General features: G+C 38.7%; 1 protein-coding gene across 28 annotated transcripts in view; it reads left to right on the forward strand.

Moving 5' to 3' along the window:
- Positions 1 to 23,940, forward strand: part of Gphn (gephyrin) — a 532,330-nt gene that overhangs the window by 346,889 nt on the left and 161,501 nt on the right. For 20 of the 28 annotated variants that reach the window (XM_087554602.1, XM_087554605.1, XM_087554603.1 and 17 more), the window contains one exon: positions 4,125 to 4,167. In XM_087554602.1, the coding sequence (XP_087410728.1) occupies positions 4,125 to 4,167 (43 nt within the window). Of the gene's footprint in view, positions 1 to 1,884; positions 1,948 to 4,124; positions 4,168 to 23,940 lie in introns of all 28 variants that reach the window. The other 8 variants (XM_087554592.1, XM_087554595.1, XM_087554591.1 and 5 more) reach the window with 1 other exon arrangement.

Raw genomic sequence — 23,940 nt, forward strand, 5'->3', positions numbered from 1 at the left:
TTCCATTGGAAAGCCCTGACATCACAGGGAACGGTGATCAAAATTCCACACTCTAGCTTCAAGCTGGGGGCTCGTAGCTATTGCAGCATTGAAAGGGAATCTTTTCCTGGCTTCTTTAAAATGAGCATGGTGATGGGATGGTTTAAGGGAAGAACACCTCTCCAATCATATGACCACTGCTGTGCTTCTGTGTGTCCTGCTTTTTTCATAACAGCTTGGCACTACATTCTTTCCCTGTATTCTTAGTGGAATTTTTTTTGTATGAGTGGGCTGGGGTCTGGGACATAAGTGAATGGTTATACATTATGCATGCATCTTTCATCATTAGAGTGATGTGCCTTCCCTTATATATCACAAATTATAATCATACTTAACTTCTGTGTCTGTAGTGATTGAGCTGTCTGTTTCTTCCTTTCTGGTGTGAGATTTGTATGTATTGATATGTTTTGACATTTACACCTTTAGTTGTTCATGTTACATTAAACGTAAGTTAAAATTTTCTCCCAAAAGAGTTAGCTTTTCATGTTGGGCTGGAAGAATCTTCATTTCTGTGTAGCAATTCACGTTATTATACCCCATGGCTTTCAATTGTACCTCCTCTAATGAAGAGATGACTTTAAACACTGTGCTATTCTTGTTATGCCCTAAGCTTAAGGTAAGTAATTTATCTGTCTCTAACGATTGTGGCTGCTTGTTTAACTTTTCTCAGCTTTTTAAAAGACGTTTTTATTTTTGCTCCTTACCATTTATTGTGTGTTGTCCTTCCTTTGTTTCTGTGTCATATCTTAAGATTTCTTAATAAGCTATGTGATCTTAAGCAAAAATCCTATTTTGCTGTAAACACATGTCTAAATAAATTATTTGATGTCTCGAGTGATCTTGATTAGTAAGTGAATACCTGTGTTTTCAGTGGTCTTATTTCTTTTTTTATTTCCTCCATTTACTCCAATGAAATGCAGTTAGTGTGTTGTTTTCATTCTGATTGCTGTGGGAAGGAGAATCATTTGTGCTATAAAATCAGTCAGTTATTAATTGCAGTAAATAACATGGCACAACAGAATAAAGTAATGGTGATTCTAATAGTATACCTTTCATTTTATTCCCTTAGAAATTTAATGTAATCCCATAATCTCAGATTATTTAATTTTTTATGTAACCTTTTTCTCACTGCTTAAAACAAGTAACAAAATAAAATAAAATAAAACTTGATACTCTTAACTTATCCTTTAAAAGTAAATTCCATGATATTATGCTATGTAAAAACCTTTATATTTAGATTTTATAAAAAATAAATGCATACTATAAATATGATATGTACATCCATACATATAAAGTTTTAAAAATTACTTATCTCGGCTTTTTTTAGATATACAGATTTAAAAGCTCTAAGTAAAGAAGTCTTATAATCACTGGTTTTAAAAATAATTTCTCTCAAATCTGGTTCAACAGCCAATGTAGCATAAATGGGAAATAGTATTTGCAATACTTTTGGCAATTTGCACACTTTGATAAAGGCTCCTGTTTCAGAGAACTGAATTGTTTTAATTCTCCGAATCTCTCCTCTAAAGCTGTTTGAAATATGTGATTCCAAACTGAGCTATTAAAAAAAAAAACTGTGGATTGCTCTTTCTGTATTATGAACAATTGTGGGGGGGTGGGTATTAATCTTTAAGCCTCTTAGAGGAGCAGGAGGGATGTTTTCATTTGCTTTGTTTTGATTACAAAATACCAGGGAGTTCTTTACTAACATTTCCATTATATGCATTATTAAATGTATATAATAGATATTGTGTAAATTTGTTAGAACATTTTGTGAGACGATTTGAACTACTCATCTGAACTGCACTGTTCATTGTAAATTTCTTGTTTCTGTCCATACACTAGCTCCACTCTAGATTGGAAGGGCTTAAAGATGAACTCTGGAGGAGTAGAGGCTACGACTTAAGAGTAACTATTACTGACCGAAGGAGCTGCTTTCCACTCGCAAACATGGCTGTGCGCGATGGGCTTGGCTCCTTCACATCTTGTCTCACATCTTGTTGAAGACTTTCTTGTCTTCCATTTGACTTCTATGAGCTGTTTTTGTCTTTCAACATTTCCCCCTTCCTTTTCCCTCTTTCTCCCAGATTTTCTTCCCATGCTTTTAGCATTCTCTTGTGTTCTTTGAGTCACTTTTTCAAATGTAGTTTCTCTATTAAGCTTGTCTATTAATTTCTGTTAGTGTGTGTTTCTTTCCCCGTTAAGATTGTAGAGGTAGAGATACACTTGTTTTCATTTCATGGTATGCAAATTGCTTATTTATTTTACAGAAAGTTCATTAGTTACACTTACCTTTTTGATATGACTTTTCCAGACAAAATAGTAGAGCATTCTCCATTTATATACTGTCCCTCTTCAGTAAGCCCATGCTTCCTTTTTTTTTAAACCTCCATATTTACTTCTTCAGTTTCTCTCTGCTTTTTCTTTTGTTTATCATGCTTTCTTCTGTATCTTATTTAAGTCACTAATTTCTTTCTCATTGGGTCCACAAGTGTTCTCTAATAAGACTTATAAGTAAAACATAATAACAGTTTCCTCGTTCTGGATGAGTGTCATTGTACTATATACCTAAAACTCCTAAAACAATGTGGGCCAAAAGAGAATAGCTTATATTTGTAATTGCTTGTTTGTTTTTCCGTGTGTGTGTGTGTGTGTGTGTGTGTGTGTGTGTGTGTGTGTGTGTGTGTGTTTCAACTTATTTGCTTTGGTTTTTGTTTTTCCTTGTCTGCTCATGGCATTCATTAGCAGGTTGTTTGTTTGTTTGTTTTTGTTTTTTTTTTCAGGGAAGGACAGCCATGACCTACCCTAAGTTATAACATCCCTTTCATACACTTTTTCATGTATTATTAAACTGTGTTAAGCTATAGAAAGTTCTTTGTTGTCTATATATCCATCTGGGGCAAGCTGCTGTGGAGTGGGAGGAAGAGGTGTGGACCCTGAATAAAGTTTTATATAAAATTATAACAGGTACCGTTCAGCATGGCCATTGAATACAGCCATTTGATAAACTTCAAAAGAAATGTTCCACTCTAAATTTTTCAATCAGAGCATGAAGGCCTCCTAATTGACAAACTATATATACACCTAAAAATAGAGGAGTTAAATTTAACTCATTTCTAATAGAAACACCTTTCATAGCCAATATTATTGTTATAATAACAGTTATTACAAAAGTAATGACAAAGGTAAATGTTACAAATAAGAATTTTTCTATGCCCCTTATTAACACATAGTAAAAATCACTACAATAAAATACTTGATTTTAACTTTACTTAGATTTCATTATTATTCTAGTCAAAACATATGCAGAATACCTTAAGATTATAGATAAATATTCATAACTGAATATGTCGTGTCGAATTATTCCATTATATTACCATCCTTCAATATCCATACCAACTTCATTTCATTGCAAGTCCTCTTTAGGTGCCCAAATCACAAATATTCAAGTTTCATGTAAATACATTGGCATACATTACTTACAACCTAAGTAAATCCACTCATATACTTTATATCATAGTTTCTAGTTTAGTAGGCAAGTGCTCTGCCATTGAACCACATCTGCAACCCTCATCTCTACTTTATAATTTAATACAATATGAATGCTATGTAAATAATTGTTATATTGTATTCCATAAGGAATAAAAACAAGGGAATAAAGATCACATGTACAGGACAGATACAGGCGGTAGTGCTGGTGTTTTGTGTTATTGGTTTTCTTCCTCTCTTCCTCCTTTTTTCTTTTCCTCTTCTTTTCTAATCCACAGTGTATTGAATCTGCAGCTATGAAACCCACAGATATGGAGGGCCACCTGGGCTGTTCTCAAATTCATAAAATTGGTTTGGGTCTTATCTTTTCCATTGTTTATAATATTGTACCTGAAATATTTTTCTGGAACTCAATCTTTGATAAATGAAAATGAGTTAAATATATCTGGAAAACATAATGGACTTTTGCTAACTTGTGATAGCCAAGATAAATGAAAACCTTTTCTCCTAGACCTCAGGAGCTTGCCCATTAAGCATACTTATCTGGCTGTCCATGTTATAAGCCCTAAATTACTGAGTTTGTGCTCTCTCTGCAGGTCCAGTCCAGGTGCAGCAGCAAGGAGAACATTCTAAGAGCCAGTAAGTAGTCATGATTTCAGGTAGGCTTCCAAGATACATAAATTGTGCCTCAACTGAATACAGAGATAAAGAATGGCATTTTAATGAAAAAATAACAATAAGCAATGATGAAAATTTATATAAAAATATGTATTTTATAAAGTTCCCCATCTGAATTTTTTCTTAATATCAATATAAATAAATGTTTCCTTGAATCTAAATTTTTAAAGCTGAATGGAATTTGATGCATTCAAATTAAGATGATTGCCTCTGTGACACTAAGGTGAGGGCCTGCCCCTTTTAATAATCTCATTAACAAAAATATTTAAAAGCAGACTACATGAAAATAATCCTAATATAAATTCGTGAAAGCAGAAGACAGAGAGACTGAGAAACAAAAAAGCCTGCAAAGCATGCATGATTATAGTCCTAGCACTTGAGGATAAAGCAAGAAGGCCCTAAGATGCCAGTCTGTGATGCATGCTATGACCATGTCTCAAAAAGGGCTTGAAGATAGTTGGGTAATAATTTATAAATATGAATTTGAAAAGCTTTTTATTTTCACATACAAAATGTTACAGAACATTGTTCCCTGGTCCAAGAATGAGAAATCTTTACTACTTTCTTTTAGTTGGACTACAACAATATTCAGTAGAAAGTCCCTGAGCTTTGTATGTTTGTTGTTTGTTTTATAAAAATTAAACTATAAGGCCAGGCGGTAGGTGGTGGACACTTTTAATCCCAACATTCAGGAAACAGAATCGGGTGAATTTCTGTGAGAGCTCCAGGCCACCCTTGTCTAGAGAGTATGTTCCAGGACAGCCAAGGCTACATGGGGAAAAAAACTGTCTCAAAAGAAACAAAAATAAAAACAAAACAAAGAAAAGAAAGAAACTATAAATAGGTTTTGTTATTCTACTATGCTTAAAGTGAAATTCTATTGAACAATTTCCCATTAAAGCTGTGGTGTCATCCAGAGAAAAATGCTGTATAGATGACACTTGTATTTTCCTTTTTGTCTCTTAATAATTTAATGACATCATCATCCAGTCTTCCTCCTAATAATTTTCAGTAGATGTACAGGGAAAGCACACACGCTAATGGGAATTTTGGTAAATAAGATGGCTTATATTCCAGTAGAATGTAATAAGTATTATTTAACAATCCAAGTGTACCTGGAGGGCTGAAAAGATACCTCAGTGGGTAAGAGGTCTTAGTGTGTAATCCTGAAGACTGAATTCAGATATTCAACAACATGTTAATCAAAGAAGAAAAAAGAGTGACCCAGACTAGCTAGGAAGGGTCAAGGAGTGATGACAAGCACTACGCTATTAAAGCAAGACACCAAAAACTGTCACTGGCCTCTTTGCACACAATGGATGTACACACCACCACACACATATATACCACCCCACATACACAAAGTCACAGTTGTTCACAGGATATGAGAGTACTAGAAAAACTGAAGCAGAAAAATTAAGAGTTAAAAATCATCCTAGGGTATAGAATTTGACAGAAGGGGGTAGGAGATATTTGAGAACTTCAGATAAATTAGTGTGTGTGGGTGTGTGTGTGTGGGTGTGTGTGTGTGGGTGTGTGTGTGTAAACATTTTCTATCTTTCTGTTATTAAACTACTTACTTTGCTCTAAATCCTTGAGTATTTGTTTGATTGTGATCTTTAGAGAATACTATTCAAAGGTAAATAAATTTAGGACTGAATTGTAGCTTAATGGTATAATGTTCCCCTAGTACTCATGAGGACCTGAGTTCAATCTCCAGCACTGTACAATAAATGAATAAATTCAAGCAGACATGTGTAGATTTCATAGCTTCATAACTCTCCATAATATTTGACTTTGAGAGAGACTTTTATGTTGTGAGATTAAAAGGCTTATAAACATTAAGACCTAATTTTGAGAAACCTCTGGGTCAGGCGTGATAATTAACTGTTCACTAAAATAAAGCAAGATAGATAGATTACATTTTACAATGAAAAGTGCATAATTTCTACAAAATTTTAGTTCTTAAATTATAGGTCATTGGGAATAATTATTATGCTTAGAAACAAAAAGGTTGCTTTTTGAGGACAAATTTGCTTGAACTTTATTTCCCTATCTACCAGAGACTTTTATGTTACTTAATAAACAGTTTGGATAGACATCATAGTACCCAGTATTCTTTATTGTTCTTTGGATAAAATAGTTATTTAGATGGGCTTTTCAGCTCTTTAGGTCCATATGGAGCCCAACCAACATCATAACTACATGAATTTGTGATTTCTGTAAGTTTATGTTCTTTCATGTTAATACCGTGCTGATAACTCCTAACAGTACCCATGACCTCACCAAGGTTGTGCATACTCTTCTTTCCCATTTTTTTCATTATGCATTGTTGGGGGAGTTTTATGTGTGTTGTCTGTGTATGAACATAAATGCCCATGGCACAGGTGTGTATGCCAAAAGACAATTCACAGAAGTCAGTACCTTGTTCCATTATGTCAGACCAAAGATCAGGCTCAGGTCATCATTCTTGGCCCCAATACTTTTACCCATGAGCCATCTTGATGACCTGTTTCTCTGAACATAACTACAATATTCCCATTCCTTATTTAGACAGTTCTTATCACCCTAATCTTATTTACCATGTAGTATCATATTGCAGTCATATAGAAGCTATTAATGGCTACTCATTCTCTCAGTACTCAACACTGCCTCTATTCGTTTTATATCTTTCTCCTTCCATGTACCGCCTACCATTGTGTAAGCATCTACTGTTTGTTAGGATTCAGTGACTCCTCTGAGTTTCTCTAGTGGGTAACTAATCCTTCTTGAATACCCCTCATTAATCATAAATCAAGAAAATGTTTCCATAGGTTTGCCTACATCCCGATCTGATGGCGTTTTTTCAATATTCTCAGATGACTCTAGCTTGCGTCAAACTTGACATAATCTGACACAGCAGCATTCTTAATCCATTTGTTATGCTATAGTAAAATGCCTATTAGAACACGGATACATAGGACAGTCTCACTCTCTGCTCTATGGATTACTGAGAGAGCTAACAAGCCTCCTGTTGTGACCCTCCTGTCCCCTCCTCTGGCCACCCTCTATCCCACTCACATATAACACATAGCACTACTTAAGCCTGCTGTATCATGGTATAGGATCTACTCTCTCCCCTAGAAAGCACTAAAAGTAGACATTGAACTCTGTCGACAAGCCTGAAGCCTCTTTTACTGGGACTCCTATCCCACTATGCCAACTTATCTGTCTTAGGTGTCAATAAAACTCCTGAAAGACAACTTGCCTCAGAACCTCTCTCCAACCAAACCTCCTCCCACCTTTCTTCCTAAAAATCCAACAACCATATACTGTATAATTTATAAAAAGGAATAATTTATTTATTGCATTTTGAGAAATGGAAAATTCCAAGATGAAATTGTGGGTAGATTTGGTATCTAGTGAGTATCTAGTCTCTTCCTATAAACCATTATGAACACTACTTTTGCTGTAACCTCATGTAGCAGAGCTCACCTCACACACTTAGCATTAATTCTGTATATCTTGAGTTTGATCACTCAATGGCCTATTTACCTCCCAAAATGCCCACTTTGTTATTACCAGTACATTGGTGATTAAATTTTAATGTGGATCGTAGAAGATACAGAGACATTCAAATGAAACAAATAATGATGAATAAATCTTGATAAAAGTCTTACAACAGTCATTTGATGTTGGTCAGTGGTATTAAATAGCCAATGATACAAATTATATCCACATTTCTCCTGGTATACCTTTTCCATTTCTGGAGTAAATCAGTGGCATTCTGTGACAACTGTGAACTGCTCTTAAAGAAAATAGTGTATTAGGATATGGTAATTTTAGTGAGTGCTGCCTATCTGGTATTTACTATAGCCTCCTTAATACCTTCTTTTGTTGGGTACCTTTTGTAATAATGTCCATTTCATTCAGGAGCAACAGAGCACTCAAACTGCTCTTGATTGGATGATTTTTTTGCATATATGTAAAATTCGAAAACTTATTTCTAAAGCATTCTAAGATCATGGGCTAATCCCAAAGCATAATGTCAATGCATTTATTAAATTAAATTAAATGGCTGGCCTTACTGACAAACTGTAGTGCACTCAGTAACTGTTGCTATCTGGATAGATTTTGCCTTTGACAAAGCATCCTATTTTAGGGGTACAATATGTGGTACTTAATAATGGACCCAGAGTAGAAGAGTTAACTTTAATTCACAGCTATGTTTATGTTTGGTAAACAGGAAGGAGACTTAATTTACAGTTACAGATAGCATATAAGTTGTGTTTGGTAATCAGGAAAAACTTAATTTACAAATGTTACAACCACCAGAGTTGACCACTCAGACATAGTTTATAGTCAATTGAGAGTCTTTATTTCAGCTATCTGGGACCACACCAAAGTGTTTTGGGGGAAATAAGTATGGCCCCAAGTGTCCAGAAGATGGGGTTTTTAAAGGCAAAAACATTTTCCTGGCATCTCCCTAGGTAGCTGCAGGGGGAATTCACAGAAGTAAGCAGTTTGAAGTTAGCCTGTTTAACAGAAGCTAAGTTAGCTGGAGCGAGCTCCATACAAACAGGTAGTTTATCAAAGGTAAGAGAAGTTAGCTAGGACATCCTGACCTTCGGTTCCTAGAATATAGGTAGTTAATTTTTCATGGGATTGTCTATCAAGGAGATTAAATTCTAATTAAACCTGAAATGGACTCAGCAAGAAAACAAAATTGAGGAACTGTTGTACTATCTTGTTTTGGTGGAGGTGGTGGTGGTGGTGGTGGTGGTGGTGGTGGTGGTGGTGGTGGTGGTGGTGGTGGTGGTGGTGGTGGTGGTTTTTACAGTCCAGTCATTTCCCCCTTTCTGATCTACTCTCCCAGAGTTCCTCATCCCATTTCTCCCCCCACCTGTCTCCAAAGGATGCTACCCCCAAGCCTCCACCACCAGGCCTCCCTACTCCCTGGGGCCTCAAGTCTCTCAAGGGCTAGGCACATCTCCCACTGAGGCCAGACTAGGCAGTCCTCTGCTGTATATATGTTAAGGGCCTCAGACCAGTTCTTGTACACTGCCTGGTTGGTGGCTCAGTGCCTGAGAGATCTCAGGGGTTGGGTTAGTTGAGACTGCTGGTCTTCTCTTATTGGGTCTCCCTACTCCTCAGCTTCTTCCAGCCTTTCCCTAATTCAACCACAGGGTTCCATGTTCAGTCCAATGGTTGGGTGTATGTATCTGCTTCTGTCTTAGTCGTTGGGCCTCTCAGAGGGCAGCCATGCTAGGCTCCTGTCTGCAAGCTCACCACAGCATCAGTAAGTGTCAGGCCTCGGAGCCTCCCCTTCAGATGGATCCCAAGTGTCCTTCTTTATCTTTTTTGATGGCTTTTGGTTGAAAGTTGATTTTATTCAATATTAAAATGATTACTCCAGCTTGTTTCTTGGGACCATTTGCTTGGAAAGTTGTTTTCCAGCCTTTTACTCTGAGGTAGTGTCTCTTTTGTCTCTGAGGTGTGTTTCCTGTATGTAGCAAAATGCTGGGTCCTCTTTACCTATCCAGTCTGTTAGTCTATGTCTTTTTATTGGGGGAATGTAGTCCATTGATGTTGAGAGATATTAAGGAATAGTGATTGTCGCTTCCTGTTATTTTCATTGTTAGAGGTGGAATTATGTTTGTGTGTCTCTCTTTGGTTTTGTTTCAAGGAGATTACTTTCTTGCTTTTTCTATGGAGTAGTTTCCCTCCTTATGTTGGAGTTTTCCATCTATTATCCTTTGTAAGGCTATATTTGTAGAAAGGTATTGTGTAAATTTGGTTTTGTCATGGAATATCTTGGTTTCTCCATCTATGTTAATTGAGAGTTTTGCAGGATACAGAAACCTGGGCTGGCATTTGTGTTCTCTTAGGGTCTGTATGACATCTGTCCAGGATCTTCTGGCTTTCATAGTTTCTGGCGAAAAGTCTGGTGTGATTCTGATAGGTCTGCCTTTATATGTTACTTGACCTTTTCCCCTTACTGCTTTTAATATTCTTTCTTTGTTTTGTGCATTTGGTATTTTATTATATGACGGGAGGAATTTCTCTCCTGGTCCAATCTATTTGGAGTTCTGTAGGCTTCTCGTATGTTTATGGGCATCTCTTTCTTTAGGTTAGGGAAGTTTTCTTCTATAATTTTGTCGAAGATTTTTCTGGCCCTTTAAGTTGGGAATCATCACTCTCTTCTATAACTATAATCCTTAGGTTTGATCTTCTCATCGTGTCCTGGATTTCCCAGATGTTTTGGGTTAGGAGTTTTTTGTGTTTTCTATGGTACCTTCTGCCCCTGAGATTCTCTCTTCTATCTCTTGTATTCTGTTGGTGATGCTTGCATCTATGACTCCTGACCTCTTCCCTAGGTTTTCTATCTCCAGGGTTGTCTCCCTTTGTGCTTTCTTTATTGTTTCTATTTCCATTTTTAAATCCTGGACAGTTTTGTTTAATTCCTTTACCTGTTTGTTTGTGTTTTCCTGTAATTCTTTCAGGGATTTTTGTGTTTCCTCTTTAAGGGCTTCTGCTTGTTTCCTTGTGTTTTTCTCTATTTCTTTAAGGGAGTTATTTATGTCCTTCTTAAAGTCCATTATCATCATTTAAAATGTGATTTTAAATCTAGATCTTGCTTTTCTGGTGTGTTTAGATATCCACTATTTGCTTTGGTGGGAGAACTGGCCTCTTATGATGCCATGTAGTCTTGGTTTCTGTTGCTTAGCTTCCTGTGCTTGCCTCTCGCCATCAGGTTGTCTCCAGTATTAGCTTGTCTTGCTGTTTCTGACAGTGACTTGACCCTACTGTAGGCCTCTGTGTCAGCACTGCTGTACAACTGTTTTCCTGTCTTCTTTCAGCCACTTCTGGGGACAGACTGCTCTGCTCTAATGTATGTAGGTGCTCCTGGAGACTGTCTTTCAGCTCTCAGCTCAACAGGAATCAGAAGGGTCCTGTCCCTGACTGCTTCTAGGCCCCTGAGCCCAGGGGGCACAGATGGCACTAGGCAATTCCCTCTAGGGTCAGGAATGTGGGCAAAGGGTAATATCCTCTGATTTCTCAGGAGTGTCTGCACTTCTGAGGGGCCAGCTCACTCCCCCATAGGATTTAGGAGCAGGGTACTGTGAGATGGGATCAGTTTTAATCTATTTATTTTTACACTCCAGATTTTATTCCCCTCCCGGTCCAACCTCCAACCGCTCCACATCTCGTACCTCCTCTGCCTGCCCCATGTCTCCTCTAAACTCCTAGGGTCCTCCAGTCTCTCCAGGGTTAGGCACATCTTTGACTGAACCCAAACCCAGTAGTCCTCTGCTATATATTTGTTGGGGGGTCCTCCTATCAACTGGTATATGCTTCCTGGTTGGTGATCCAGTGTCTGAGAGATCTCCGGGATCTAGGTTAATTGAGACTGCTGGCCCTCCTACAGTGCCACCCTCTTCCTTCTTCTAGCTTTTCCCTAATTCAACCACAGGGGTCAGAAGCTTCTCTTCTGTCCATTGGTTGGGTACACGTATCTGCATCTGACTCTTTCAGCTGCTTATTGTGTCTTTTGGAGGGCAGTCATGATAGGTCCCTTTTTGTGAGCACACCATACCCTCAGTTATGGTGTCATGCCTTGGGGCCTCTTCTTGAGCTGGAGTCCCCCTTTGGGCCTGTCATTGGTCCGTCTTTTCCTCGGGTTCTTCTCCATTTCCATCCTTGCAGTTCTTTCAGACAGGAACAATTATGGATCAGAGTTTTGGCTGTGAGATAGCAACCCCATCCCTCACATGGTACCCTATCTTTCTGCTGGAGGTGGCTCTACAAATTTCCTGTCCCCATTTTAGAGCATTTCATCTAGGGTTCTCCCCTTTTAGTCCTGAAATTCTCTCATCTCTTAGGTCTCTAGTACATCTGGAAGGTCCTCCCAACCTCCTACCTCCCAAGGCTACCTGTTTCTATTCTTTCTGCTGGCCTTCAGGACCTTAGTCCTTTTCTCCCACCCAATACCAGATCATGTTCCCCTCTTCTACCACCCCAACTCTGTCCTCTTTTCCTCCCAGGTCCCTCCCTTCCCCCTCATAGTTGCTCTCTTCTCCTCCCAAGTGACACTGAGGCATCCTCACTTGGGCCCTTCAGCTTGTTGACCGTTTTTGAGTTCTGTGGACTCTATCTTGGGTATTCTGTACTTTTTTTTTTCTAATAACCACTTATAGAACACACCATGCATGTCCTTTTGGATCCGAGTTACCTCATCAGGATGTTATTTTCTAGTTCCATCCATTTGCCTGCAAAACTCAGGATGTCCTCATTCTTAATAGCTGAGTAGTATTCCATCGTGTAAATGAACCACATTTTATTCTTCTGTCCATTCTTCTGTTGTGAGACATCTGGGTTGTTTCCAGTTTGTGGCGATCACAAATAAGGTTACTAGGAACATGGAACACATACTCCTGAGGCATTGTGGGGCATGTTTTGGGTATATTCCCCAGAGTGATATTTCTGAATCTTTAGGTAGATCTACTTCCAATTTTCTGAGGAACCTTCAAATTGACTTCCAGTGTGGTTGTACCAGTGTGCAATCCCATTAGCAAACGGAGGAGTGTTCCTCTTTCTCCACATCCTCACCAACATGCATTGTTACCTCAAGTTTTGATCTTAGCCATTCTGACTGATGTAAGGTAGAATCTCAGGAATGTTTTAATTTGCATTTCCCTGAACACAAAGGACTTTGAACATTCCTCAGCCATTCAACATTCCTCTGTTGTGTCTTTGTTATATGTTGGGGCATCATTTGGGTATATGCCCAAGAGAGGTATAGCTGGGTCCTCAGGCAGTTCAATGTCCAATTTTCTGAGGAACCTCCAGACTGATTTCCAGAATGGTTGTACCAGTCTGCAATCCCACCAACAATGGAGGAGTGTTCCTCTTTCTCCGCATCCTCGCCAGCATCTGCTGTCACCTGAGTTTTTGATCTTAGCCATTCTCACTGGTGTGAGGTGAAATCTCAGGGTTGTTTTGATTTGCATTTCCCTTATGACTAAAGGTGTTGAACATTTCTTTAGGTGTTTCTCAGCCATTCGGCATTCCTCAGCTGTGAATTCTTTGTTTAACTCTGAACCCCATTTTTAATAGGGTTATTGTCTCCCTGCAGTCTAACTTCTTGAGTTCTTTGTATATTTTGGATATAAGGCCTCTATATGTTGTAGGATTGGTAAAGATCTTTTCCCAATCTGTTGGTTGCCGTTTTGTCCTAATAACAGTGTCCTTTGCCTTACAGAAGCTTTGTAGTTTTATGAGATCCCATTTGTCGATTCTTGATCTTAGAGCATAAGCCATTGGTGTTTTGTTCAGGAAATTTTCTCCAGTGCCCATGTGTTCAAGATGCTTCCCTACTTTTTCTTGTATTAGTTTGAGTGTATCTGGTTTGATGTGGAGGTCCTTGATCCACTTGGACTTAAGCTTTGTACAGGGTGATAAGCATGGATCGATCTGCATTCTTCTACATGTTGACCTCCAGTTGAACCAGCACCATTTGCTGAAAATGCTATCTTTTTTCCATTTGATGGTTTGGCTCCTTTGTCAAAAATCAAGTGACCATAGGTGTGTGGGTTCATTTCTGGGTCCTCAATTCTATTTCACTGGTCTATCTGCCCGTTTCTGTACCAATACCATGCAGTTTTTATCACTATTGCTCTGGAATACTGCTTGAGTTCAGGGATGCTGATTCCCCCAGAAGTCCTTTTATTGTTGAGGATAGTTTTAGCTATCCTGGGTTTTTTGTTATTCCAGATGAATTTGCAAATTGTTCTGTCTAACTCTCTGAAGAAGTAGATTGGTATTTTGATGGGGATTGCATTGAATCTGTAGATCGCTTTTGGTAAAATGGCCATTTTTACTATATTAGTCCTGCCAATCCATGAGCATGGGAGATCTTGGCAGCCTTATTTATAATAGCCAGAAGCTGGAAAGAACCCAGATGCCCTTCAACAGAGAAATGGATACAGAAAATGTGGTACATCTACACAATGAAATATTACTCAGCTATCAAAAACAATGACTTTGTGAAATTCATAGGCAAATGGATGGAAGTGGAAAATATCATCCTGAGTGAGGTAACCCAATCACAGAAAAACACACATGGTATGTACTCATTGATAAGTGACTATTAGCCCAAATGATCGAATTACCCTAGATGCCCAGAACAGGTAAAACTCAAGAAGGATGACCAAAATGCGAATTCTTCACTCCTTCTTTAAAAGGGGAACAAGAATACCATTGGCAGGAAATAGGGAGGCAAAGTTTAGAACAGAGGCAGAAGGAACACCCATTCAGAGCCTGCCCCACATGTGGCCCATACATATACAGCCACCAAACTATGGTAAGATGGATGAAGCAAAGGATTGCAGACCAACAGGAACTAGATGTAGATCTCTTCTGAGAGACACAGCCAGAATACAGCAAATACCTATGTGAATGCCAGCAGCAAACCACTGAACTGAGAATGGGACCACCATTGAAGAAATCAGGGAAAGGACTAGAAGAGCTTGAAGGGGCTTGAGACCCCATATGTACAACAATGCCAACCAACCAGAGCTTCCAGGGACTAAGCCACTACCCAAAGACTATACATAGACTGACCCTGGACTCTGACCTCATAGGTAGCAATGAATAGCCTAGTAAGAGCACCAGTGGAAGGGGAAGCCCTTGGTCCTGCCAAGACTGAACCCCCAGTGAATGTGATTGTTGGGGGGAGGGCAGTAATGGGGGTAGGATGGGGAGGGGAACACCCATAGAGAAGAGGAGGGGGATGCGTTAGGGGGATGTGGCCCACAAACCGGGAAAGAGAATAACAATGGAAATGTAAATAAGAGATACACAATGTTATAAAGATGGGGAAAAAAAAGATTCCTCTGTTGTGAATTTTCAGTTTAGTTCTATACCCCAGTTTTTGATTGGGTTGTTTTTTGGTGGTTAGCTTCTTGTGTTCTTTATATATTTTGGATATTAGCCTCCTACCTGATGTGTGGTTAGTGAAGATTTTTTTCCTAATCTGTAGGTTGCCAATTTGTTCTATTGAGTATGCCCTTTGCCTTACAGAAGCGTTCCAATTTCACAAGGTCCCATTTATCAGTTCTTGATCTTAGAGTGTGAGCCATTGCAACTCTATTCAGGAAATTTCCCCCTATGCCAGTGAGTTCATGGCTCTTTCCCACTTTAACTTACAAAATTACTCAGCAGTCATTGTTTTCTTTTTTTTTTATATTTTTTTTATTAACTTGAGTATTTCTTATATACATTTCAAGTGTTATTCCCTTTCCCGGTATCCGGGCAAACATCCCCCTCCCCCCTCCCCTTCCTTATGGGTGTTCCCCTCCCAACCCTCCCCCCATTGCCGCCCTCCCCCCACCAGTCTAGTTCACTGGGGGTTCAGTCTTAGCAGGACCCAGGGCTTCCCCTTCCACTGGTGCTCTTACTAGGATATGCATTGCTACCTATGAGGTCAGAGTCCAGGGTCAGTCCATGTATAGTCTTTGGGTAGGGGCTTAGTCCCTGGAAGCTCTGGTTGCTTGGCATTGTTGTACATATGGAGTCTCGAGACCCTTCAAGCTCTTCCAGTTCTTTCTCTGATTCCTTCAACGGGGGTCCTATTCTCAGTTCAGTGGTTTGCTGCTGGCATTCGCCTCTGTATTTGCTGTATTCTGGCTGTGTCTCTTAGGAGCGATCTACATCCGGCTCCTGTTGGTCTGCACTTCTTTGCTTCATCCATCTTGTCTAATTGGGTGGCTATATATGTATGGGCCACATGTGGGGCAGACTCTGAATGGGTGTTCCTTCAGTCTCTGTTTTAATCTTTGCCTCTCTCTTCCCTGCCAAGGGTATTCTTGTTCCCCTTTTAAAGAAGGAGTGAAGCATTCACATTTTGATCATCCGTCTTGAGTTTCATTTGCTCTAGGCATCTAGGGTAATTCAAGCATTTGGGCTAATAGCCACTTATCAATGAGTGCATACCATGTATGTCTTTCTGTGATTGGGTTAGCTCACTCAGGATGATGTTTTCCAGTTCCAACCATTTGCCTACGAATGTCATAAAGTCGTTTTTGATAGCTGAGTAATATTCCATTGTGTAGATGTACCACATTTTCTGTATCCATTCCTCTGTTGAAGAGCATCTGGGTTCTTTCCAGCTTCTGGCTATTATAAATAAGGCTGCAATGAACATAGTGGAGCACGTGTCTTTTTTATATGTTGGGGCATCTTTTGGGTATATGCCCAAGAGAGGTATAGCTGGATCCTCAGGCAGTTCAATGTCCAATTTTCTGAGGATTCTCCAGACTGATTTCCAGAATGGTTGTACCAGTTTGCAATCCCACCAACAATGGAGGAGTGTTCCTCTTCCTCCACATCCTCGCCAGCATCTGTTGTCCCCTGAGTTTTTGATCTTAGCCATTCTCACTGGTGTGAGGTGAAATCTCAGGGTTGTTTTGATTTGCATTTCCCTTATGACTAAAGATGTTGAACATTTCTTTAGGTGTTTCTCAGCCATTCCGCATTCCTCAGCTGTGAATCCTTTGTTTAGCTCTGAACCCCATTTTTTAATAGGGTTATTTGTTTCCCTGCGGTCTAACTTCTTGAGTTCTTTGTATATTTTGGATAGAAGGCCTCTATCTGTTGTAGGATTGGTAAAGATCTTTTCCCAATCTGTTGGTTGCCGTTTTGTCCTAACCACCGTGTCCTTTGCCTTACAGAAGCTTTGTAGTTTTATGAGATCCCATTTGTCGATTCTTGATCTTAGAGCGTAAGCCATTGGTGTTTTGTTTAGGAAATTTTTTCCAGTGCCCATGTGTTCCAGATGCTTCCCTAGTTTTTCTTCTATTAGTTTGAGTGTGTCTGGTTTGATGTGGAGGTCCTTGATCCACTTGGACTTAAGCTTTGTACAGGGTGATAAGCATGGATCGATCTGCATTCTTCTACATGTTGACCTCCAGTTGAACCAGCACCATTTGCTGAAAATGCTATCTTTTTTCCATTTGATGGTTTTGGCTCCTTTGTCAAAAATCAAGTGACCATAGGTGTGTGGGTTCATTTCTGGGTCTTCAATTCTATTCCATTGGTCTATCTGTCTGTCTCTGTACCAATACCATGCAGTTTTTATCACTATTGCTCTGTAATACTGCTTGAGTTCAGGGATAGTGATTCCCCCTGAAGTCCTTTTATTGTTGAGGATAGCTTTAGCTATCCTGGGTTTTTTGTTATTCCAGATGAATTTGCAAATTGTTCTGTCTAACTCTTTGAAGAATTGGATTGGTATTTTGATGGGGATTGCATTGAATCTGTAGATTGCTTTTGGTAAAATGGCCATTTTTACTATATTAATCCTGCCAATCCATGAGCATGGGAGATCTTTCCATCTTCTGAGGTCTTCTTCAATTTCCTTCTTCAGTGTCTTGTAGTTCTTATTGTACAGATCTTTTACTTGCTTGGTTAAAGTCACACCGAGGTACTTTATATTATTTGGGTCTATTATCAAGGGTGTCGTTTCCCTAATTTCTTTCTCGGCTTGTTTCTCTTTTGTGTAGAGGAAGGCTACTGATTTATTTGAGTTAATTTTATACCCAGCCACTTTGCTGAAGTTGTTTATCAGCTTTAGTAGTTCTCTGGTGGAACTTTTGGGATCACTTAAATACACTATCATATCATCTGCAAACAGTGATATTTTGACTTCTTCTTTTCCGATCTGTATCCCCTTGACCTCCTTTTGTTGTCTGATTGCTCTGGCTAGAACTTCAAGAACTATATTGAATAAGTAGGGAGAGAGTGGGCAGCCTTGTCTATCCCTGATTTTAGTGGGATTGTTTCGAGTTTCTCTCCATTTAGTTTAATGTTAGCAACTGGTTTGCTGTATATGGCTTTTACTATGTTCAGGTATGGGCCTTGAATTCCTATTCTCTCCAGGACTTTTATCATGAAGGGGTGTTGAATTTTGTCAAATGCTTTCTCAGCGTCTAATGAAATGATCATGTGGTTTTGTTCTTTCAGTTTGTTTATATAATGGATCACGTTGATGGTTTTCCGTATATTAAACCATCCCTGCATGCCTGGGATGAAGCCTACTTGGTCATGGTGGATGATTGTTTTGATGTGCTCTTGGATTCGGTTTGCCAGAATTTTGTTGAGTATTTTTGCATCGATATTCATAAGGGAAATTGGTCTGAAGTTCTCTTTCTTTGTTGTGTCTTTGTGTGGTTTAGGTATAAGAGTAATTGTGGCTTCGTAGAAGGTATTCGGTAGTGCAGTCATTGCTTTCTAGTTTAAAAATGTTTTCATCACCTAAAAGGGTAACTAATATCCTTTAAGCAGTTTCTTTTCACTGTTCTCCCTGCCATCAGCCCCAAAAAGTCTCCATATCTCTAGGAATTTCAGTCTCTCTTCTGAATATTTTATACATTTTAAATCATGTTCATGGTATTTTCTGTCTGGATTCTTTTATATTATCATATTTTCTGTAATAATATGTTTCATTATGATAACTTGCACTTGTATACGTAACTTAATTATATTCATCGCCATTACACTCTCTTATCCCTTCTCACTTTCACTGATCTTTTTTTTTTTTTCAAACTAATCTGTCTTCTATATGTCTTTTGCAGGGTGGGTCAGCCATTAAATTAATTAGGTTTTTTTTTTTAGTAGAGCATCAATGAGGGGTCATTTCCAGAAATATGGGCAACTTACCAGTGGCCATACCACCAAAGAAAATGACTTTTCCTCCTGAGCAACCATTAACTGCTAATAGAGCTTCTGAGTGTTATAGAGCTTTCTAAGACCCCACTGTCACAACGTGTTGATGAGGCCAATTTTGTGTAATTCTTGTATAAATAATCATAAGTGTTGTGGGTTCATGAGTACAATGGCTATATCATTGATACTTTGACCAGCTGGGATCTCTGCAGTAACTGCCACCATCTGTGAAAGGAAGCCTGTCTATTAAAGCTGACAGCAACACTAATCTTCGGGGACGGGGGAGTTCCTCCCTAAGACTTCAAAGGCATAGGCTTTTAACCAGGTCTGCAGTACCAGGCATGAATTTTCACCTATGGCGCAGGCTTCATATCTAATCAGAAAGTTTGGTTGCCTCCTTAACAGACATGTTACTGTAGCACAAGTGGATATGTTTTGACTTCCACTTTAACATACATGCAGTAGTGTGAAGGTTGCACAACTAAGTAAGACTGTTGATCACTTTTCTCTACCACCTGTACTGTATAGTATCTCCAGCACTGTGGAAGACAGTAAGCAGAGACAAAACTTCCAGCTCAATTCTAGCTTGATTTCTCCATGTCCTATAACCAAATCTTGTGGTGTCTTCATCAATCAAATCTTACCATCCAGTGCTAGAAAGCAATCAAAACAGTGGCAATAGCCTATGTTGTTTTGTAGGCCTGAAGACTTCCTTGACCAATAACTGAATAAGATTGTTAATAGTCCAGGGGTTGGGGATTTAGCTCAGTGGTAGAGTGCTTGCCTAGGAAGCGCAAGGCCCTGGGTTCGGTCCCCAGCTCCGGGGAAAGAAAAAAAAAAAAAAAAGATTGTTAATAGTCCAAGCCTGGTACTGGGATTTTTTTATTTAGTAACCTATGGCTTTTGTGAGCTGAAGACACCCACACAGAGTGGGTACTTTTGTTTAAACTCATTTTTATTGGTTGGGGGAGTGGGTTTTTTTATTTGGTTTGGTTGGTTTGGTTTGGTTTGGTTTGGTTTGGTTTTTGTTGTTACTGTTTTTAAGTTAGCTTGCAAATGCCAGATCTCTTCATGGTTTTATTATACATTATTGGTTATGACTGATTCTCACTACACCTACTCCTCTTCCCCATCTTCACTGAAGCCTTTCCTTCTGCATTATTTTCCATTTCACTTTTATATCACCTGTGTGTTCTACTGTCCTAACGCCCAAAAGACTTCTTCTCTCATGGGCCTTTTCCTACTTTCCTGTGTTCTACATAGTCATGCTCATACAAAAACACACATACATAAAATTTTGTGCTAGAATCTACATATGAATGAAAATGTGGTTTTTTCCTTTTAAGTCAAGTCTCAAATTTTCCTTATTTTCATTTTAAGTTTCTTCAATGCTCATATATAATACGTAAAAATACATATATTCAATGTTATAATATTGCAGTTTATACTATTTCTTTTAGTTATTGGACAATTGATAAATATTTGATTTGCTTCCAATTTAGGGCTATTTTAAAATGATGGTGTGCAAAAGATACTTATTTTTAGCATGTACCTAGTGACTGACTGGTACACCTGTCCTTATGCTAATACTACACTGTTTAGATTCTGTCACTTGGCAATATGCTGCAGAATTAAAAAGTGGGATTCTTTAAATTTGTTGGTATATATGGGCACTTGAATGTTGGTGGATGTGCAGGTTCATATATGCTTGTGGGAGGGAGCAAGTGTAAATATGTCTGTGCTTATGAGGAGACCAAAAGTTGGAGTCTCTGGTATTATTCCTTCAGGACTGTACATTTTTTTTTTTTTTGGAGACAGTTTCTCACTGTCATTAGAACTCACCAAGTAGGTAAGGCTACCTGATAGTGAGTCCCAGAAATCTACCTATCTATGCCTCTTTAGCACTAGGAATGCAAAGAACATATCACCAGGCCTAGCTTTTTCTATAGATTCTGGAAAATCAAATTTAGGTCATCATATTGTAGCACCAGTGCTTTACCAACTGAGTCACCTGTCTGTCATCTTTCAGAATACATTCGTTATATAAATGTATTATAATATAAATATATATTTGTTTAAATTATGATGTTACCTAAAATAATATAAATATAAACTCATATTTAATAAGTATGTCAATACATTAAATACATATTGCCTATTGAGGTCTTTGCCATTCCCACGTGTATTTGAGTATTATTTCATTACTAGTGAAGAGGGAAAGGGTTTTTGTTTTGTTTTGTTTTGTTTTTTATTATTAACTTGAGTATTTCTTATATACATTTCGAGTGTTATTCCCGTTCCCGGTTTCGGGCAAACATCCCCCTCCCCCCTCACCTTTCTTATCGCTGTTCCCCTCCCCATCCTCCCCCCATTGCCGCCCTCCCCCCACCAGTCTAGTTCACTGGGGGTTCAGTCTTAGCAGGACCCAGGGCTTCCCCTTCCACTGGTGCTCTTACTAGGATATTCATTGCTACCTATGAGGTCAGAGTCCAGGGTCAGTCCATGTATAGTCTTTAGGTAGTGGCTTAGTCCCTGGAAGCTCTGGTTGCTTGGCATTGTTTTTCATAAGGGGTCTCGAGCCCCTTCAAGCTCTTCCAGTTCTTTCTCTGATTCCTTCAACGGGGGTCCTATTCTCAGTTCAGTGGTTTGCTGCTGGCATTCGCCTCTGTATTTGCTGTATTCTGGCTTGTCTCTCAGGAGGGAAAGGGTTTTAGCAGTGAAGGTATAAACTCACTATTGCTGTGGGTAATCATGCCATCTAAACAAAATTAAGTCTTCTGTTTGATCTTAACATAAGTTTCCCTATACATCTCAGGCATTTTTACATTTCATGATGTGTAGTAGGCTACAACAGATAGGTAGCAAACAAAGCTTCATTTCTTAACCCCGGCATTATTTGCTTTTGATCACACAAACATGCTTAACATTCTGTCCTTGGGAGCAAAAACACCATACCTATGTTAAGTGAGTCTAGAATGATTTCTCTCCTCAATTTTGAGACATTCTTTCCAGCTATCTCTCCACTTAATTCCCTCAGTTAGGGTCCAACAGTAGGTCATCACATAGGCAACAACAGGGTATCAGAGTGTATTTTTCTTTCTGAGATGGAGTTCTGACTCAGTACTCTGCCCAAGCTGACATCCAACACACGGATTTGGAAATAACAGCTTAAACTTGTTAAGATAGACAGTTTGATGTTTTCTAATGACCTGCTTTAAAGTTCAGAGATTATTTTCGAGTGTTGAAGATTGTGCTCTGTAGCAAAGCATTCAGTCCTGGCTTGAACCCAGCACCACTACCAAGACAAAGAAAGTAATTAACTAAAAACTGCATCTTACTTTTATTAACATGTTTTTATTTAGTGTGTAATAAGTATGTAATGTCAAAGGCCAGCTTCCATACCACAGGGTAAGAGAAGGCAGAGAGTGTGGCTGCAGGTAGGTGATTGAGGTTGGAACTCATAATAGCCAACAGGGGTCAGCACTAGTAGGACTGATGGGACTCGATTCAATAACAACTAACAGGGGCCTATGGCAGCCACTGATTAGAGAAAAGACCGAGGAAAAATCAAACATACACACACCTATACACAGAGTATGAAGGAAAGCAGGCTCTAACAACTCCACTTTTTTCTTATCCTTTTTATACTACCTAACACAGTTTTCTATGTAAGAAGAATATTACTTCATAGCTACAAATTATATCCACAAAACATTCTTCAAAAACAGGTTAAAATCATTACACAAAAGGAAATTACAACAAGATTATTGATTATATATTTCTCTTTTGAAACTCATACCTGACTAAACATTTCCTATCTATGTTTCTTTCCATAAGTTCAAGGTACAAAGTAATAATTCTCTTTTCATTGATTAACAAAGTTTAAGCAAGCCAGTCTACAGTAGCAAGCTTTTCCTGTTTAGCTGATGACAGTTTGTATTTACCAAGAAACAGATCATCATCTATTTTATGTCCTTTTTTTTTGTCATCTTGTTCAGTTAAATTGGCTAATCATCTGTTTCTGCTCTTATATTCATAATAGAATTATGTACTCTTTATTCGTGACTTTTCTTTTCGTGGTACATACCAAAAGCCCCTTACCATATCCCTAGATCACAAGAAACTCATTCCCAACCTAGAATGAATGTTTTCTTTGATCATGACTTTGTGCCAAGCCTATTTTTCTTGCTACTACAATTCTGTGCATGTAACGCATGAATGCTCACTGTACTCCTTTCCCTATCTTTTGCAGCTCTTACTATACTATAAGGAAAGGGCACACTCTATTCTTGATTCTAACATTAAACTTTCTATTAACTCTCTTAGCTTCCCAAAATTACTTAAATCAAACTAACTTCCTAAAACTACTTAAAATCATTAATTCATCTAAACAGTATTATCTCAAGAATATTCATATTCATGATGTTCTGCAGGATACTTGCCCAACAGAGTGGGCTACCACCCAGGAACTAATCACACCAGGCTATAGACAGCGAGGGTCTCCCAGTGTCCACTCACACCAAGCCAGATAAATGAGGAATATGGCAATGATAAACATGAGAAGGCACATTAGTACCAAGGAACAGCCTCATCTTGGAGAGGGGATCCTGAAGAAGGGGTGTTTGGGACAGCAGAAGAAATGACTTAAAGTCAACAATGGGGTGCAAGCTGACAGCTATGTGTTCTGACAAGTCTATGAGTCCCCCTCATACAATTTATATTGCATCCCTATATTTTGCACAGTTGAGAAATTATACATTCTTTTTATTATTTTATTTATTTACATTTCAAATGTTGTCCTTCTTACCAGTCTCCCCTCCATAAACTGCACCCCCGCCCCAGCCTTGAACTCATGTTTTTAGATGACTCTCCAAACAGAATTCTAGACATCTCAACTCTTGCAGTCCAAACCCAGTCTTTTATTTACATAATCAATCCAATCATTACCCTAGGTTCCCTTTTCATTATCCCAGGAATTTTGATATCCCAGCATTTTATTACCTTAGCCCCTTGATTCTTAGAAAAGACTCA

This window comes from Rattus norvegicus, chromosome 6 (genome assembly GCF_021556685.1).
Source record: "Rattus norvegicus strain SHRSP/BbbUtx chromosome 6, alternate assembly SHRSP_T2T, whole genome shotgun sequence".
Lineage (NCBI taxonomy): Eukaryota > Metazoa > Chordata > Mammalia > Rodentia > Muridae > Rattus > Rattus norvegicus.